Raw genomic sequence first — 20,349 nt, 5'->3', positions numbered from 1 at the left:
AGGCATTGGTAATGACATTAAAGGAACATTCATCTGCTGCTTAAAAGGCAAATGTCCTCTAATAAATACAAAAAATGGCTACTGTCTGCCAATTGTCTTTTAGTGCACTCTGGTTTTCCTCTGTTCCTCCGTGAATAAAAATCGGGTTATAGCTTCATCAACATGGGGAGAGGAAGAAGGAATTCATATTTAATTTGGTATTTTTACACATGAGTTAGTTATCGCTGATCATTTGTCACAGGGCACAAGAATCCTGAATAAATAATTGAGAAATTGGTTGGAATGATAATTCAACTATAAATCTGAAAACACATGAAAGATACTGATGAGGTCTAACAAACCTACTTTCTGCAAAAGGCTGTATATTCTGCCCTAAAATTTTGTGTACTAAAGTGATAAAGAACACGACCTAATTTCAATTTCAAGATGGACTTTTAGCAATATTCTGTATAAGTAGCTAGAAAAAGGAGAAATCATGAGGTAAAATGACAGTCATGAATCAAAAGCTAACTAGGATGGGAGGAAGCAAAGAATAAAATGAGATAATTATTTTTCCTTTAGTAAACTTCATGTTTGATATACTAAGACTCCAAATACTAGAGACACAATTTTTCACATGCTGAAAATACTTATTTCATTAAGACCAAACAGGACTTTAAAAGTCAAGAAAACATTAATTAAGTAAACGGGTAACATGATTCAAGTGAAATTAAGGGTGAGTAAATTAAGATTAATATCATGAAGGTTTCTACCAAGATGTGTCAGAAAGTGAGCAGTGGAAGTGCCTCTGAAAGGTTTCAGGAAGGGGGGATGAAAATACTCAAAGGCTGGAAAAAAACTCATTTAGAAAAGATCAACATTTTACCCTATTAGTGAAAGTGTTTTTCACGAAAGAATGGAAACAAAAAGCAGTAGAAAATTCTGAATTCTACTGATTTTAAGATTTGAGAATGTCATGAAATTGAAATATGGATAATTGAAAACCAAAATATTTTTTTATTCAGTGTATATCCACGTTGAGGAAACAGTTGCCTCAGGGGGGGGTTGATGTCAAAAGAATTAAGCAAAAGTGATTGCCTAGGTGTCTAGTTTTAATAACTGACTTTAAATATTTTGAAGGTAGTACTACACCTCATACTTCGAAGCTGAAACAGTTTTGGTCTTGAAGATCTGGATTAGACTCAAGATGTATATTTAAGAACAGGAATGTTAACCTGTGCTCCCCTTTTTTGTAGGATTCTTATGCCTTCCCCTAGAGCACCTAGAGTTGAGTTGTTAGCATAGACTACAGAGTTTAACTCTGGTAGGAGCATATCTGAAAAATACAGGTAATACCCATGTCTTAAAAGTTTTAAACTATGCACAGTCAAATGTATACAAGATAAGCCTCTTTTTATAGGAAACTTATTTGTATTGAAAAACTTCTAAATAAGTTTGACTGCATTCTATGGATGTGTATACAAAACGTAACACCAATAAAAAGCAGTTCAGATATATCCTTTAATAGCAAGATCTTTAAAAGGCAACTGTTAGCAAAGGTGTAGCACAAATGTACAAAGGATGTGAGAGCAGTGGCTTTGTGTTGCCTTTCTGTAGAGCTATAATTAAAGGGTATCTAAATATTTTAATATTTATGTGCTTTCTAAATTTGTTTTGTGTATCTGTTTTGCCAAGAAATTAGAATTAATTAAAACCTGCAAGTAGATACAAGGCCTGTGACAGGGAATTCTTATGATAAAGAAGTACAGTTCACACAGAAGCTTTTCCTCATCTTTGCTTCGTACCTTTTGTGACTATTTTGATTTGTACAAATTTCAGGGGTCAACCATAAATGAATAAATGTCATCTGTTAACTCTGCAACATGCATGTAATGTTTTGGCTTTTTTTTTTTTTTTTTTTTTTTAAGTGAATGAATTTTTAGTGTCTGAAGGCCCTGTCCTGCTGGATATGCGTATTAAGCACCTAATGAAAACAAAGCAATTAACGCAAGCTACTGCCCTGGCAAAACTCTGCTCTGACCATCCAGAAATCAGTGCAAAAGGCAATTTCAAACAAACCTACCTGGTCTGTCTTTGTTCAGGATCACCAAATGAAAAGCTAATGGAAGAAGTAAGTAAAAATCTGAAGGATTTTTTTTTAGGCTCATTTCTTTAATGATAATAAAATCACTAATCATAGACTCGTTTTCTGTAGAAGAGGTTTTTCTCTTAAAATACGATCTAGAGATATTTTTGGTATTTTGTTTTTTCTTTTAATTTAAGTCAATTCTAAGCTGAGTAGTCATAACTCAAAACACTTGTGGGAGTGTTAATATTAAGTTGCTAGTAGGCATTTTCTGCTTGTAGGCATTTCTCTGCCACAGCTTTTTTAATTTTACTTGAAGTATTTTAAAACTCTGCCTCAGATTGCATAAGTAAGATGAAGATAATGGTTTTCCCATTCTTACTATTTTAGCTGTAGCTTTTTGTGTACCTAATACATAGAATGGGGCCCTTTAGATGCTACTTGCAGTTCAGAGAATAAATGTAACCTCTTTTGACCCAAATTCCTGGGTGCGATAGAAGGTGAAATCAGATACTTTATCTGGTTTGTAATATAAAATCCTTCTAATTTAAATTCAGAAGTCAAAGAGGAGATGACAGTTTTGCTCTTTTGCATTCTTTCAGGTGGCATCTTCATTTCTCATCCCATCCCAAAGTTTTAGCTGAGCTTTTTTCCTTCTTAAAGGATAATTAACTGCAATTGTCACTTTTCTTGTCTGTCTGTATCTCTACTGTCTTTTTGTTATTGCTGTCTTTTTATGTTAATAAAAAGTATTAAGCATATTGCAGTTGGTCATAAAGAGATGAAAGCTATGCACTGATTTGAGCTGAAAAAGTTTCCTACCCTAGTTATAGACTAAATTCCAAGATGACAGCTTCTCACTGAGCTTGTTCTTCAGATGCGCAGTAGGATTGGATTTGTCTTGCTCTCCCAGCTCTAACTGCTACAAACCCTGCCAGAACAGGCTCAGGAGGGGCTGTGACAGGGCTGTGCAGTCTTATCCTTGTTTCCTGAAGACATTCAATGGAACTTGGAATTTATGAGCCTGCAAGTATGCTCCCCTTCATTACTCAGCCCCACCGTGCTCCCAGAGCAGAATGGGCTCGTTCAGTGAATGAACTGTGAATCCCCAAAAGGAATGGGGTAGCCTTTTTTCTTTGGATGCCATAATGTACAGCTAAGTTCAAACTGAGTTATCACAGAGAACCTAATTCAGATATTTCCAATCTTTGGATTGCTTGGATTGCTTAGATTTACAGCTTCAGCTTGGAGCAATGTTTCCAGTATTGCTAATCATTCTGGAAAGATCATGTATTATCAAGAGAAGGCAGATATGCTTTAACATGTCAAGGTGGACTTATGAACTGAGAAGGACAGTAATTTTGTAGTGTGAGAACAGCAAGAAAATTGTAAAAAAAATAAACTGTAAAAAACTATATCAGTGGTGTGGAAATTTTTATATCCATTAGGCAGAAAAGTAGCATTTGAGGTCATTTTCAGCTTGAATGTAGTAGTTTGCTTCAGTAATGTGAAGAATTCAGATCTGCAGTTTGTGAAATGCTAGACTGACAGACTTCATGGCCGGACCTATACAGACCTTTGTTGAAAACTGGGTCCCTTAGGAAGTCTGAGAGGCTGGTAAAGCTTTTCATGAAAAAAATTCTCTTATTGTAAGTTCAGTTTGCCATATTCTTCTCTAAGCTTTTAATTGATAGTCCCTGTCTGAGATGGGGCACTGAGCAAAGCAGACCTTCAGTCTAAATTGCTATAACAGTTATGCTGTTCCATCTTAAGAAATGCAGTTTTCTTTAGAAGATGACTTTGAGGTTGTTAAACCTCAAATGACATTCAGTGAAAGGTTATGAGTATATTCCCAAAGTGTCACTTTAGAGGTAAAAATGAGTAGTTGTACTGTTCGACATTGTAGTTTGATTGTTGGAGCAGTAGCTGGATGCCACGATGCCCAATGCAGCTGTGCTGCCACCTTATCCAAAGTACTTATCCAAACCACACGGGTGTTTGAGTGGGCACTTCTGGTTCTTGCTTTGGAGGGTCTTGTGATTTCTGAAGAGAGAATTCCAACAGTGCTGCTGCCATGGTCAAACTATTCTTTAGCTGCTGGTGTCAAAGAATAAATACTAACATTCCTGCCAGATGCACTAATTGATGTAATCAGGCCAGTCTACTGAGAATCAAATTAGACAGTAGTTGTTATAACAAGTGCACTGGTTCAGTACTGATACAGCTGTCTAGTACTACTGGGCTAATATGGTTTTTCCTTTGATTTGCCATGAAACTAAGAACTTGAACAAACAAATTATATTCTAGAGACTGTAGTGTTCTTCTAGAAAACCATTCAGTTGACTTGCTTCTTAATGTACAGCTTTCCTTTTCTTTGTATCTTTGATTTTTTTTAAAAACACTGGAACATTTGTGTTAAACTTCAGATCAACCAGCTGTAGTATTAAAGCAGTAGTAACATCAGTGACAAGTAAACTGAGCTAGAATTTCAGGTAGTTTTATTTCTCTGTTAGGCTGCAATTTAAAGCTATAAATCTGTGTATCACAATTATAAGATTAATGTAATATATATTAGTAATTAATGTTGTACTTCAAAATTCTTAGGTTACTGGGACAGTAGATACAAATAAGTCATATGTCTGAGAAACAAGTTTATATTCACTTTAATAAAACAGTTTTTCTGGTGGCATAGTCAGTTTTGACAATCTGTCTAGGAATGTACTGATTTGTTTTTTAAGCTTATCTAAATATTCACCAAGTTTTAAATCATTGTCTTTTTACAAAGGCTCAGATGACTGAAATTGAAGACACTTTCTTAGTCTTGTTCTTTTCTTGTTCTGTCCTTTCCTCCCTTCTAGATTACAGAAGTGGATTGCAAAGATGCTCTGGAAATGATCTGCAACCTAGAATCTGATGGAGATGAAAAAAGTGCTCTAATTTTATGTGCAGCATTTCTATCTCGCCAGCTGCAGCAAGGGGAGATGTACTGTGCCTGGTGAGTTTGAATCTTGTTTTTGTCTAGTGGAACAAAAATTTGGTCTGGAAAAGTTAGAGCTGATACATAAGCCATAAGTGAACTTTCTTCAGCTGATAAAATCTGTGAGCTAAACAGGAAGGAGATAAGGCTCTTGGAGAGCTTAAAAAAAAAAGGATTTTGCAAGATTAGCGTCCATTATGAGAATTTGAAGGCCAAACATATGATGAGGCAAATACCAGTAGCTGGTTAATAATTTTTCTGTAGAAATAAGAAATTTAATATCTGCAGGCAACTAGTCGACATTATGTCAACATTTAATGGGTAAGTATTGTTCCCACTTGTTATTCTGTAATAACACAATGTTTCTTTTTCTAATGCACTTTTATTAGAGGAGGAGCTCTTTACCACTATAACTACAGTAATAAATTAGATGAAGATACTTGTTGTTCAGGGCTTGCTTTCTTTAATGTGGGAGCAAATAACTGGTCTTTGTTGGCAGATATTTGAGCTGTTAGAGTCTGAATTTCCATCTGCTAACTTGCAAACCTGTACAATTCCTGAAGAATTAGCTTTGTTTGTGCATCTTTTTATGTGCAGCAGCAGGAGAAAACTGCTAATGCAGGATTTTGCTTCAAGAGATTCTGGTAGAAGTTAGGGGCTTACACCATTCCACAGGGTGCTAGGAACTCTTGGCTATTTGCACCTTAGGAGGAATGAAGTTGTGTGATAAAGTAGATGATAATTACTGTTTAGTGTTGGGGGGCTAATTTCTCACTACATCACAGTCAGATTCAGCTCTTAAAGCAGAGCAACTTGAGGAAAAAAAATGCATCTACCACAGAGAAAAGGCAATCTTCTATAGCAGTTAGTAAAAGTTTAGGAGCGTACAGTTCCAGTCAAACTACTGTGTGAGACCTTTCTCTTTTTTTTTTTTTTTTTAAGACCACATCATGAGTCTGTAAATTATGTAGCATAAAGTATGGTAATACTGGTTTTATTCTGAACTGACCTTCTGGAACTGAGTCGTTGTCATGATTTTTAAATTTAGATACTAATAGCATGGATATTTTAATAAAAGCTTTTCTTCCTAAGATAATGTTTGAATAAATTCAGATTTTTTCCTTTTCCAAAGACAAAATGGAAACTGTTCTCAGCCTTGCATTTCTTGTGATCAGATCAGTGGTTACATTGCTGGCCCTGAAATATTGTTCTCTTGTTCTAGGGAACTGACTCTTTTCTGGAGTAAACTGCAGCAAAGGGTAGAGCCTTCTATTCAAGTGTATCTAGAGAGATGTCGTCAACTATCTGTGTTAACTAAGACTGTTTATCACATTTTCTTCCTGATTAAAGTAATTAATTCAGAGGTAAGGATACTCGTAAAAGAATATTTTTGGCACTTTTAATAGAACTGTAATCAGGAAAATTTATGAAAGCTTCTTGGATAGCCTGTCTTGCTGTACAGCATCAACCTTGGGGCAGTCCTAACTGGTTTTAGGAAAGGCTATAGCAACTTCCTTCTACATTAAAAGTTGATTCATTTTGAATCATTAAAGCTTCCTTGTTTCTTTGGAAAAAAATGGGTGTGGGGGGCAGGGCCAGTAGACAAGCTGGCCAGTTGACTGCCAGCTGACTGCCAGCAACTGAGATGAAGGAAACACTGAAGGTGAGGCTATTAGCCTCTACTATTGCCCGTGACGTCCTGTACATGAGGTATTTTCTGTAAGCAGGCCCTAACATTCCTCGTCATTATTTTCTGTATTTCAGAAATTACAGAAAATGGAGAGGAAAAGCTTATGAGGCAAGGAAATGAAGGGTGTATATTAATATATAAGAAAAGTAAAATTACAGAAAGCTTAAAAAGAAAAAAGAAATGACAAAAAAGAAACCCTTTTGAATTGCTTATTTTAATAAATTAAATACTTGCCTTTTGTGGACTTAGATCCAATGTTGTATTAAAACTGTTCATATATCTCAGCTAACCTCACCTTCTAATTTTCTTAATTTCCTTAGTAGTTGCAATATTTAATGTTGGTAGTTAAATTGAGCTCTTACAAAGCTTTTTAGGTGGGAGATTTCTGTAAGTCAGGATATTAATTCTAAGAATAAAAATTCCAGTTTTCCTTTTGCAGTGTTCTGGTATTGCTAATCATGATCATCTAATCTTAAGGATTATTTTTTTCCAAAGATCTGAAATAAATTGGAATTGTGGGGGGAGGAAAATAACTTCCACGGAGTCTTATGATATTAAGAGCTCTGTCTGCTCCATGCCATATTGATTTTTTTCCAGTGAGTAGTGGATCATTTCACTGATGGCAGAAAGTGGAGACCACTTAGGTCTGGTGCATTGATAAATTCGCTGGACTTTATTCTCATGTATACCACAGCCTCTCTGTGCAGCCGTGGCAGCATAAAGAGTTTGTAAAGTCGATGTAAATGATGTTGCCTGAAGGTATGAATGAGAAAAGACCGCATGACCTTTGGAACATTCAAATGATGGAACATTTAACTATACTTAACTATATTTAATGCTTTCAATTGGACTGAAGCCATGTGTTCAGTTGAGGTCAGTTGACTTTGAAATGTCATAATCTTTAAAAATAAAAATAAACCTTTTTACCTTAAGTGATTTCCAAATTATAGAACTTTCTGAAGATTTCTTTAACTTGTAGCACTGTTTACCATTTGAATTCTACACAGTGTTAATGCTTCACAGAAGCTCTTCTGCAATAACTGTGACTCAACTGACAGGCTTTGTTTAATGAAAAGGCTCAGTGTTGCTCTAATATAAAATGAACACCTCTAACATACAGTCCTAAAGTCCTCAAACTAGACAGAACATAGAATTAATTTGTCTTTTAGTTGTATGTAAACTTCCACATTTTTGTCATAGCATGAAGACATATTATGCAACCTAAGGAGTAGCATCAAAAGACAAACCGTTATGTTTCCTAAAGTGAAAAGTATTACTGTGAACTCTAAATGCATTTTTTCTGACACTTAGGATTGAATAATGACATCTTTCACTTACAAGTATAGAAAGGGTTATGATAAGCTGACTTAGTAAAATTAGTCTTGCTTTTACAGATTGATGGTGCTGGACTTGCAACCTGCATTGAACTATGTGTGAAAGCATTGCGCTTGGAATCCAGTGAAAATGCAGATGTCAAGATATCTATTTGCAAGACCATCTCCTGCTTACTTCCAGATGATTTGGAAGTTAAACGTGCTTGTCAACTGAGTGAATTTCTTCTCGAACCCACTGTGGATGCATATTATGCTGTTGAAATGCTGTATAATCAGCCTGACCAGAAGTATGATGAAGAGAATCTTCCAATACCAAATTCTTTGCGCTGTGAGCTCTTGCTTGTGCTGAAAACTCAGTGGCCTTTTGATCCAGAGTTCTGGGACTGGAAAACTCTAAAGCGTCAGTGTCTGGCACTTATGGGAGAGGAGGCATCCATCGTGTCCTCAATAGATGAACTAAATGATAGTGAAGTTTATGAGAAGGTTGAGGATTGCCAAGAAGAGACTAAAGAAACTTCTATGAATGGGCTTGCTGGCCTTGATGAAGCTACAAGCCTTCTTAAGGGTATCGGAGATGAAAAGCAGAAAAAGAGAGAAATCAAAAAGCTCAGAGAGAGGGGGTTCATATCAGCTAGATTTAGGAACTGGCAAGCTTATATGCAGTATTGTGTGTTATGTGACAAAGAATTCCTAGGTCATAGAATAGTTAGACATGCACAAAAACATTATAAAGATGGAATTTACAGTTGCCCTATTTGTGCCCAAAATTTTAATTCTAAAGAAAATTTTGTTCCCCATGTAACTTTGCATGTTAAAAAATCCAGCAAAGAGAGATTGGCTGCTATGAAACCACTGAGAAGACTGGGAAGACCTCCTAAAATTGCAACTGCCAATGAGAATCAGAAAACTAATTCTGTATCCAAACAGGAGCAGCGACCCATTAAGAAGAACAGTCTCTATTCAACAGACTTCATTGTGTTTAATGATAATGATGGCTCAGATGATGAAAATGATGACAAAGACAAACCTTACGTACCAGATATAGTGCCAGTTCAAAAGCCACTCCCTGTTAATGAATTCACGTGCCCTGTAACATTTTGTAAAAAAGGTTTTAAATATTTTAAAAATCTAATAGCACACGCAAAGGGGCATAAAGATAATGAAGAAGCTAAACGTTTTCTTGAAATGCAAAGCAAAAAAGTGATTTGCCAGTACTGTAGACGACATTTTGTAAGTGTTACTCACCTGAACGATCATTTACAAATGCACTGTGGCAGCAAGCCTTATATCTGCATACAGATGAAATGTAAGGCTGGTTTTAACAGTTATGCTGAGCTACTGACACACAGAAGAGAGCATCAAGTCTTCAGAGCTAAGTGTATGTTTCCTAAATGTGGCAGAGTGTTTTCTGAAGCCTATTTACTCTATGATCATGAAGCACAACACTATAATACCTATACCTGCAAGGTCACAGGCTGTGGAAAGGTATACCGTTCACAGAATGAATTGGAAAAGCATGTTGAGGATCACAATAAGCAACCTGAAACAGAGCAGCAGCCTGAAAACCAAAATAATCAGTCTGATCTTAGTCAATCTTCTAAAGCTAATGAAAACACCAGTGGAGTTACTGTTAAACAGGAAATGACATCTCCTCCATCTGACAGCCGAAGTAGTTCCACTGAAGAAGAAAATGTTGTTTGGAACCAAATCAAAGCAGAGCCAGTAGGGAATGAAAGTGTAAATGCGCCGATGAGTATACTGCAGCAAGGCGATTCCTTGCCTAGTGCTGGTTTAGAGCAGTCTCCTATGGGCTCAGTGAAAACAGAAGTGACAGTTCCAGCAGGCAGCATGAAGCTATCTGTTGTTAACCAGAAGATCCGAGATAATTTTGCAAAAAGAGGTAAATTGGGTGCTATTACCAGTAAAGTAGATACTACTAAACCTGGAGTGCAGCAGTTGTGCCCATCAGTTGACTCTTGTCTTCCAGTTTTCCAAGAGAGAAAGGAAGAAGACTGTCTCAGTCAGACTCAGAATATTCAAACTGTTTCTGTGACCTCAGACACACTAAAACCAGAAACCCTTGAATCAAAAAGCTTAGAAAGACAAGTAAGCATTGTAAATCCATTCAGCATGCAGAATCAGACAGGATATCGAAACAGTCTACCCATTTCCAAACTTGAAATTGAAGACAGTATTAAAGCTGCAGCTAATCTATATAACCTGCCTTTAAAAACTTTAGAAAGTATTACATTTATTCCATCACAGCCTAACATAAATAACTCTCTAGTTCCAGCTGTGTTACCAGCAACCCCAGTTCAGAAATTTAATTGTCAGGTTGAAGGTTGTACTCGAACATACAACTCGTCACAGAGCATTGGCAAACATATGAAGGCAGCACACCCTGACGAATATGCTGCTTTTAAAATGCAGCGTAAAAATAAGAAACCAGGAAAATCCAGCAATCTGCAAAATGTGCCGAATGATGGGAAGACTGTCTATCTTACGCCATCGCAAGTGGGCAATCTCAGTGGTGCTGCTTTTACTGCACAGAACAAATCAAATTTGAATCCCAGCTGTTCCAATCAAGTGCAACATGCCTCAAGTTCTCTTTTCCCAACCCACCTAGAAAATTTAGCCAATCCTATGTTGCCTGTAGTGGAAAGTGTCATAAATCCAAGTTTGTCTACTCGTATTAAAAGTGAGCCTGAGAGTGTTTTATGTTCACAAATGGAAAATCTTTCTGGTGCAACCTTACCTTCCCAGTTGGATGATCTAGCAAAAACAGTTATGCCTCTGAATATTGATGGCAGTTCAGATCCTTTTCTTCCTTTGCCTGCAGAAAATGGTCCAATGTCTCTGTTTCCTTCGTCAGCAGAGAATCCTCCAAATTCAGTCTTCTCACAACTGGAAAATAACACAAATAGCTTTTCATTGCAACTAGAAGGAAACACTAGTTCTGTTTTCCCAAAAGAGGAAAGTGTTGATCAAATATTTCCCTCACGATTGAGTAATGAAAATAACTTTAGTGAAACTAGTTCTCAACATCCAGCTTCAGAAAAGGTGAAAAAAGATCGTGGCCAAGGCCCAAATAGGAAAGAAAGGAAACCAAAACATAACAAGCGGGCAAAGTGGCCAGCAATAATTAGAGATGGCAAATTTATCTGTAGCAGGTGCTTCAGAGTTTTCACTAATCCTAGATCACTTGGTGGCCACTTATCTAAGAGGTCTTATTGTAAGCCTCTTGAAGGATCAGAAATTTCTCCAGAAGCCCTGCAGGCTAATGGACAATCTTTGCTTGCCAGTATGATTCTTTCTTCAAATTCATTAAACTTGCAGCAACCCCAGGAGTCTGCCTTCAATCCAGAAACGTGTTTTAAAGATCCGTCATTCCTCCAGTTACTTGCAGCTGAAAATCGTTCCACAGCCTTACTGCAGACTATGTTTCCACGAGCCAGTGTGACTAATACCAGTGGGAGTGAGGAAGGAAATCAAATTATAAAACAAGCCTTGGAAAGTGCAGGCATCCCGAGTACCTTTGATAACACAGAAGTACTTCCACGCGTAGTGACAAGTTGTGTCTCTGGTACGACTCAGATAAATGCAGCTGTTCTGCCCAACTCAGCCACGTCCCCTCTGCTGCAGACAGTCTGTAACCCCAGTACCCTGCTAACAGACCAAAACAGGACCCTCAGTGCCAAAATGCCTCACGAATGCAAGAGTTTGCCCGGTTTTGCAACAGAGGACTTAATGCTAAAGACCATTGAAAAAGGCTTGTGTCCTAGCTCATTTTCTAATACTGTTGCAACAGCACAAAACTTTGCAGGGAACAGTTCACGAGTTTCAGTTATAAGTAGTCCCAAGAATTCAGGATCAAGCAACTTGAATAAGAAGGGAACCAGTTCTTCAAAGAGGAAGAGAAAAACAACTACGCCTTTGTTCGTGCCCAGTATATCACAGAAGGTAGCAGTAAATAATGCAACAGTGTTGGGACTTCTAACCAAAAGCACTGAAGGAAACATGCAAATACAGGGAGAAGGTTTTCAGTCCAACGTGCTTGCAAATTGTGGCTCTCAAGCAGTGGTGGAAAATCTCACACAAAAACTCAACGTTGACAATCAGTTATTCATGGCCAGTATCAAAGAGAATTTCAAAACAAATATCGAGGCTCATAGAGTGTTGCCCCCTTTAACAGTAAAAACTGAAAATGGGGATTCCCAAATGATGACTGTAAATTCTTGTGTGCGAGCAAATTCAGAGGAACAGATTTCAGAAGACAATGTTATGCAGAACTTTGAAAAAACCTTGGAAATAATTAAAACTGCTATGAATTCACAGATACTTGAGGTGAAAACTGAAATTCAGGATACCATTGCTGATTCAGGACAGAACTCGCAAGTAAATAGTGCACTGGCTTCCTCAGAAAATTCTGCACCCAGTGTAAAACTACCCACTCCTACACAGTTTTCTGTACACACTGGGAATGTCACTGCTGCAAAGGGTAGCTCTGCTCAGTCCGAGACATCTCAAAAGGATGATACTAAAATGTTGGAAATTTTGGAGGGCTTGCAAAAACTGAAGCTCGAAGATGATTCTCCTATTCAGATCTCTGAGACTGTTTCCCAGTGTCCTCCAGCGGACACGCTAGCACCAGCAGTCCCGGTTGTATCAATTGAAAATAAGCCCCTCATCCAGATATCTCCAGAGGCAAGTAACATTCAGTTTAGTGATAGAGTTAATAAACCTTTTGTATGTCAGAATCCCGGCTGCAATTACAGTGCTATGACAAAAGATGCATTATTTAAACACTATGGCAAGATTCATCAGTACACTGCAGAAATGATACTAGAAATCAAGAAACATCAGTTGAAGTATGCCCCATTCAAATGTGTTGTAGCTACCTGTCCAAAAACATTCACAAGGAACTCTAATCTCCGAGCACACTGTCAGCTTGTACATCATTTTACAACAGAGGAGATGGTAAAATTAAAAATTAAAAGACCTTATGGCAGAAGATCTCAAAATGAAACTGTAAACACAGTCCCACAACCTGTTGAAATAAAAACTGTGCAGACACTAGTAACAGAAAACAAAACTGTAGCTCAGTTGGTCAAAGAAGCTCAGGTAAAGGAAGTTGTAGAGCCTGTAGAAGTCGTGGAAAAACTTCTACCAGAAAATAACATTCCTGAAAGACTGGAAAAACCTCCCCAAATGGTTTCTGTTCCACTTGAGCATCATAATGCAGCCTCTTTTGGTAGCACAGAGGCACAACCCAAAGCACGCAAGGTTAGGAAGCACAGGAAGGAAAAAGAGGAGAGAAATGGTAGGAAGACTGTAACAAAGTCTCTGGATTTTCCCACAAGGTACAGCCCTTACAGACCATACCGGTGTGTCCATCAGGGCTGCTTTGCGGCTTTTACAATACAACAAAACCTAATCCTTCACTACCAAGCTGTGCACAAATCAGACCTTCCTGCCTTCTCTGCTGAAGTGGAGGAGGAGATTGAGCAAGGTAAAGAGGAACGAGAGGAGGTGGAAACCAAACCTGCCATCAGAGAGTTCAGGTGTGAGGTGAGTGACTGCTCCCGCATCTTTCAGGAAGTTACCAGCTTGATACAACATTATATGAAGCTTCACAACATGACCCCAGAGCAGATTGGAAACATGAAATCAGCCCCAGAGGTGGGAAGGTTTTTTTGTGACCAGTCTCAGTGTAAGTCTTCGTTTACGGCATATCTTAACTACGTTGTGCATCTTGAGACAGATCACGGTGTTAGGATAAGGCCAAACAAAGTAGAAGATGATGGCGTATTTAAGTGTGACTGTGAAGGCTGTGACCGTATTTATGCTACTAGGTCTAACCTCTTGAGGCATATTTTTAACAAACATAATGACAGGCATAAAGATCATCTAATAAGACCCAGGAGACTGACACCGGGCCAGGAAAACATTTCAAGCAAAGCAAATCAGGAGAAACCATCGAAGTCTAAACAGAGAGGACTCAAAAACAGATCAGGAAAAGAAGGTAACAGGCTGTCAGTGAAAACAAAACGAAAGAAAAATGTGAGCTTGGAAAATAACAATTCAAAAGAAATACAAGTTCAAGAAAATAAGGCTTATTCACTGAAACGTGGCAAGTATGTGTATTCAATAAAGACAAGAAACGATGCCTTATCGGAATGTACAAGCAGGTTCATGACTCAGTATCCATGTATGATAAAGGGATGTTCCTCTGTAGTTACAAGTGAAAGTAACATAATAAGGCATTATAAATGTCACAAACTGTCCAAAGCATTTACTTCCCAACACAGAAATCTCCTTATTGTATCTAAAAAGCAGTCTGTCTCCCAGGTTAAGGAAGCCTCTTGTGAGCAAGAGGAGACTGATAAAAAAGCTGATGTGAAAGAACCTGAGCCGAGTTTGATAGTGAGCAATAATGATTCAAGCACAACTACCTTACCACAAAAGGAAACTGAAAAAGGTGAGAAGGATGAAGTGGATGAACTGACAGAACTATTCATTACTAAACTAATTAATGAGGATTGCTCAACTGCTGAAAATCAAGCAAAAATCTCTTCCACTGTAAATAGTGACTTGCAGGAGACCAGCTCCTGCTCATCAGAGAAGCAAAAATCAAACAACCTGAAAAGAGCAAATAAAGAAAAAAATGTATCTCAGAATAAGAGAAAGAGAGCTGAAAAAACTGAGGAAGCACTGCCTGTTGATGTGAGTAGCGTGCACAGGGAGGAAGAGACTGCCGTTGCCATTCAAACAGCCGAGGAGCAACCTGCAGCTTTTGACTGGAGCTCGTTTAAGCCAATGGGTTTTGAAGTGTCATTCCTCAAGTTCCTTGAAGAGTCTGCTGTGAAGCAAAAGAAAAACACTGAAAGAGACTTCCACAGTGGCGGAACCAAAAAAGGATCCCATTCAAACTCACGGAAGTCCAGTGAGAAGACCCCTGTAGCAAGTGATAATGTCACTTGGTCATGTTCTGAAACTGAAACCCTTGTACTGTTTGCCAACCCATCACAGCTCCCATGTGGTGATAATGTAAAGATAGTTTTAGACAAGACTCTTAAAGACTGCACTGAGCGTCTGTTGGAGCAACTTCAGGAAACGAAACCTGTTGTCAGTTTAAGAAGGCTTGAAGGACGTTGGGAGGATAATCCAGAGGTTATAGCTGCAAAAGTAATTGTTTTGGGTACTGAGGAAGGGGAATCAAAATACTGAAAACCTGATGTGTTTAACCGTGACCCGTAATAGAATTTATTTTGAATAGGAAGCCATCAAGCATGCTAGTAACTGTGGAGCTCTTTTATTTTGAAGTGATTTAATCTAGCAAAAAACATGACATGAGTCATGTAAATGTCTTATTTGTTTTTATCCCTATGGGACTTGAAGAACAGAGTAATTGCTTCAGTTCTGTAAATACTTTATCAAGACCTCAACTTTCTATCAGATTGTCCTTTCCATAAACTAAATCTTTGTGAGTTGTCTGTGATTGGTATCTTTCACCAGGTTACTTCTCATGTATAACAGTTCTCTTTATTTGTAGATACAATTTTTTTGTATATATTTATTATTGTAAATCATTTGCTGCCACCAGCAGTCTGTAAGTCTAAACTATTAAATGACACATTTATATTCGGAATTTTAATTTGTAACTAAGTGAGCAAGTTTTTAAAACTGTCCTTCAGTCATTTTAAATTAAGAACTTTTGAACTAAAGCTAGCTGAGTCTGTCATATCCAGTTTATTTTGCATAAAGCATTTATTTACAGAAGAGGAGCTGGATAAGATCACATTTCGTAGGTTAAACATACTGACACACTCATTTTTGTAAATTTTGACATCCAGTATCTATGGATGTTATTCATATGTAGTTAACACATAAATATAATAGTTTTCTTATAGCTACATTTTTCATTGCTTTTAATTGGATACAAAGCATTTATGATTCCATAATAAAAATGGAAATGTGAATAAAAATAGTTTGCTACATTGGAGATTTAAAACAATATTTAGTATTAAAGAATCCGTTGTGAATGTGATAGAAAATTAGTAGTGTGGAGCAGTGTATATATTTGAGGTGGTGATTTGTGAAGTAGCCCAGTATTGCCTTAAATAAAAACACATTTCATTTCTTGTTTTATACATGTGATCTTATAAAGGTTATTTTTGTTTCTGTAACTTAGATTGGTGTATAGTTTAATTTTTGTTAAAAAAACAAAACAAAACAAAAAAACTTCAGAAACCGTTTTTGTAAATAGTGGGTTTATAAAACAGATGGTTTATTTTGATAATACCAGTTTGGTATCTATCCATAAAATACACGAGTCCTTATGCCATACCATTAAAAGCTAAATAAACAAGACACTTCCTGAAAGGGAAGTGAGATTGTGATCTTACAGATAAACTCAGTGGTTGTGCTCTATTGATGGCATGGGCTCCCTTTGCGCTCTTCTGCCTCTTGCTGACTGTACCTGGCACCACTCTCACAACCTCTCTTTTCCACACTGGAACGAGCCTCAGAAGCAGTGCTGCTTGTAGTGCCCGGGATTGGAGCAATTCCTCTGTATGCTGCTAACTGAAATGACAGGTATCCAGTTTGTCGAGTAACCAAAAATGTGAATGCATTGGTGGGAGCTGTCAGTACCCAGAAGTCTTCAGTGTTGGTTTTCACATGTGATTATCTTGACTCAGATGGGACAAGCCAGCTGGGTTGTGTGGTACCAAAAATTCTTCTTGGATTATTCTCATTATTGGGTGTGACCTACCTTCAGTAATATAAAATAGTCTTTAACTTGGGTGAGATTGGCTTGATTTTTATTTTTTTTCTATGAACTTGTCTTGCCATGTAAAGCTTTGTATTAAATGCTACACTTGATTGCTCTTAAGCTATTCACCTGGAATCTTTGATAGTTTTCCTGAATATCAGTCTAGAGGGCACATTCCTACAACAAAATGAAATTACTTGTTGCGAGAGTGAGGATTATGTATGAAACAGCAGGAAGGCAACAGCAGTTCAACTTGAGCATAGCCCTTGGTTTGCTTTGTGGTGCTAAATTGCCTACCTTCACAGACAGCCTGTGCTTCCATTTGAACAGAGCCCCTTGGCTCCTCTCACTTTTGATCCCTCCCAGGTGACTAAACTGGTAATTCTGCCAAGTTAGTAAATCAAAGGTGTTGCCTGATAAAACCAAAACAAATCCTTGCATTTTAACTCTAGGAGAGTTTATTATAATAGTTACAAGCACACAGTGCCATGTTCTACCTACTAGAGGCCACGCGGTCCCCCTGGATGGAGCTGCTGTTGGATACCAGCAATGGTGATTGTAGAGGGAACTTCTGCAGGGGAGAAGAGGGCAGAGATCCTCTGGAGTGGATCCACAAAGATCTCCTGAAATCTTATTTTCAGCTTTACTTAGCCACTGCAGTCACTGTCAACAGACCTCGCAACTGTTAGTCTTTTAGAAGAATTTTTGTGTTGTGAATTGAATAGATTCAGCATTGACATTCCTGATGATAAATTCCACATCATGTGCAGTTCTTGGACTGAGAATGGTATATAACTATTTAGCTAAACAATGCTATACTAGAATGCTATTTAAAAAAAAGAGAAAAGGAAAAAAATTCCAATGTCATAAATATCCAGAAAGTAATTTCTGGTTTGTTTCTGAATGTAGGGTCTGAATTTCTGAGAATGAAATATTTAATACTGTCTCATCCCAATCCAGTTAAAGTAGGTGCTGTTCCAATATAGTCAGTGCCTTCCTTGACCCTTTTAGGTGGGTACTGACACAGGTAAGCTAGTATGGGGCTTGTTTTTTCCTTTTTTGAAAAAAAAAAGTGTTTTGAACTTAAAGTGGGGGAACAAAGGCAGGGTCTGATTTAAGATGTCACAGACTGCAGAGGGCACTCTGTTTTGGTAACGCCACCTAGAAAGGCTCCCAAGGAAATAAAAAAGGTATTTGCATTTGGATGTTTTATCTGTGGTAATGTAGGAAACCTCCCACTGTAGCAGCGGCAGGATGCCTGAAGGGATGGCTTCTCTGGAGCCTGAAGCCATACCTCTGCCCTTGGGGCTGCAGAGCAGGATGGGGCTCCAAAGTGGCCAAGGCAGTTCTACCAGCAGCACCTCAGCCTGCAGGGTGCCCCAACACCCAGAGGTGCCACTGGTCCCATTGCTTAGTCCCTCTCTGTCTTCTGCCTTGCCTTTTTCCTTCCATCTCTGCCTTCCAGACTGTCACCTGTGAACAGGGGTGGGGTGGAGAGGAAGGCATTCAAGCAAAAGCTCTTCCTTTTAACCCCTTGTTGCCATCAGGAATGTACTGACCAAAACAGAAGTTGGTGCTGATGGGGAAGCAACCAAATCGAGGAGTCTGGCTGGATGCAGAGAACAGACTGTTTTGTGACTGAAAGTCACAGTCAGTCTCTCTTGTGGTTAACTATGTTTATAAAGAAATCTACTGTCTGAGCCCTAACTCAGTGTAAATAAGAGTAGTGGGTTTGTCCTCACATGTTTTAGGGGGTCCTTCTGAGCAGGATGGGGGGGCTGTGGGTTACACTGGGATGTCAAGTCTATGGCTGTTGGATAGCAAGTGAGCAATGCTTGTACAAGTAACACTAGAACCAGTTGTTGGATCAGGTGAGGAAAAGTAGTTGGCCAATTGTTGCAATGAGTTTCTGTGCCAAAGAGTTGGTTATGGCTCCCACCTGTGCAGGCAGGGACATACTACCCTGAGGTTTAGGTCCCCTGAGCTGGAGAAGCTCACGCTCAGCCCTGGCTGGAGCCTTGGCATGGAGAAGGTGATACTATTAAAGGGGTGGGAAACAGGGCCAGTGGTACTGGAGAAGGAACTTGAGGGAATAAACTATCAGCAAATAAGGAAATATTTTTCTGTGTCTTTTTTTCAAACCTCTTCTGTCCCAAGGCAAGGAGCTTACTTGGATTTTAAAGAAAATGAAAGTCTATGTAAGACATGGATCTTCTGATGTTTTGGAATATGAATGAGGTAAATATTTTTGTATGAATGTGCATGGAGTGATCATGTTTTTTCTCCGTTACTGTATAGGCTCAGATCAGCTTCTTATCAATTGATTATATCGTTGTGGAACATAGCACTTGAATTAAAATTTTTAACATGTCTATTTGGGTGACTCAGAAGTTTAGGGGCCAAGCCTGTAAACTCATTTGAACCAAAAAATATAACAGCAAACGCCTTCAGGGATGTATGGATGAGTGAAACTTAAACTGGACAACAAAAGCCTATAAAGGCAGGGAAAGGACTGTGGAAGGGAAGGAGCCAGTAAAAGACCAAATGATGGCCAAGAACAAGGGTTCAGAAAGAGATGAGTTTATTTCTGTTCTCTCAGGTTCAGTAAAATCTGACAGAGCTGCCTTGTGTGACGCTCCCTTCCTTTTCATGAGTTGCTCTATCAAACACTCAAATTTTTCAGCGCGTGATGTAAAGGCTACTTGGCGGTTTGCTGTGAGTGAGTTGGGTTACACAGAGTTGGTCCATAATAATAAATTCTCAGAATATTTCTCATGTAAGGTACTGGCTTTGTCAGAACTGAAGTATCCTCCAAGACTCGAAACGTGTTGATTTTGGGATTTATTTATCATTTCATGGCTGTTGGAAGATAGAATTAAAAATAAAACTTTGAACATACATTCCAAAGAATTAGAGTTCTTGTTTCATGGGAAAATTTTTGGTCTAAGTGGGAATCTCTGACCAGCCACAGAGCTTTAGGGGATGCTCTAAAACTCTTCAAGCGCTGACTTTATATACTTTTTTATTCGAGAGCAGCTAATGCACAAATTTATCAGAAACCTGTGTTGTCTAAACTGTGTTTGCTTCTCTTCATTTTCTCCCAAATAAACCTTACTTTAAAAACAATGAATACTTTTTCATTAGTGTGCTGTCTTAAAATCTGTCCTCAATAATTAAACCCCAGACATTTTAGAAACACTTTTTTCTTTTGTAGTGTTGCCCTTATCTTAAAAAAATTATGTGTGAGGGCACAAAAGGTCCAAGATGATTTTGGATTTTGTTCTCGGTTACTCAGACTGTGGAAGTCACAGTTTCGCAGGGCTCATGGGCAGTGGTTTTGCTTCATGCGTTCTTTGGTGGGTTTTGTCCAGTAGCTGCAAAAGACTTTCTAACTGGAATTTCTGTCATGAGTCACATTCTGTGTATGTAGAAATTTAACAGGAAACATCCTGAATTGCGTAAAGCACCTTGTCTTGATGTAGGTACTGATTCAGAATCACTCGAGATGTA

General features: G+C 38.2%; 1 protein-coding gene across 2 annotated transcripts in view; it reads left to right on the top strand.

Moving 5' to 3' along the window:
- ZNF292 (zinc finger protein 292) overlaps window positions 1-19,965 on the top strand; it is a 56,126-nt gene extending 36,161 nt beyond the window's left edge. The window contains exons 1-5 of one of the 2 annotated variants that reach the window (XM_032681494.1): window positions 1,240-1,328; window positions 1,908-2,110; window positions 4,924-5,060; window positions 6,265-6,406; window positions 8,127-19,965. In XM_032681494.1, coding sequence (XP_032537385.1) covers window positions 1,949-2,110; window positions 4,924-5,060; window positions 6,265-6,406; window positions 8,127-15,293 — 7,608 coding nt within the window. In that variant the 5' untranslated portion in view covers window positions 1,240-1,328; window positions 1,908-1,948 and the 3' untranslated portion in view covers window positions 15,294-19,965. Of the gene's footprint in view, window positions 1-1,239; window positions 1,329-1,907; window positions 2,111-4,923; window positions 5,061-6,264; window positions 6,407-8,126 lie in introns of those variants that run through there. The other variant, XM_032681492.1, reaches the window with a different exon arrangement.
- The last annotated feature ends 384 nt before the right edge of the window (window positions 19,966-20,349 follow it).

Source organism: Chiroxiphia lanceolata, chromosome 3, assembly GCF_009829145.1.
Source record: "Chiroxiphia lanceolata isolate bChiLan1 chromosome 3, bChiLan1.pri, whole genome shotgun sequence".
In the NCBI taxonomy this organism is placed as follows: Eukaryota; Metazoa; Chordata; class Aves; order Passeriformes; family Pipridae; genus Chiroxiphia; species Chiroxiphia lanceolata.
Note: the sequence above shows the minus strand (reverse complement) of the source record. Positions and strands in the feature narration are given on the sequence as shown.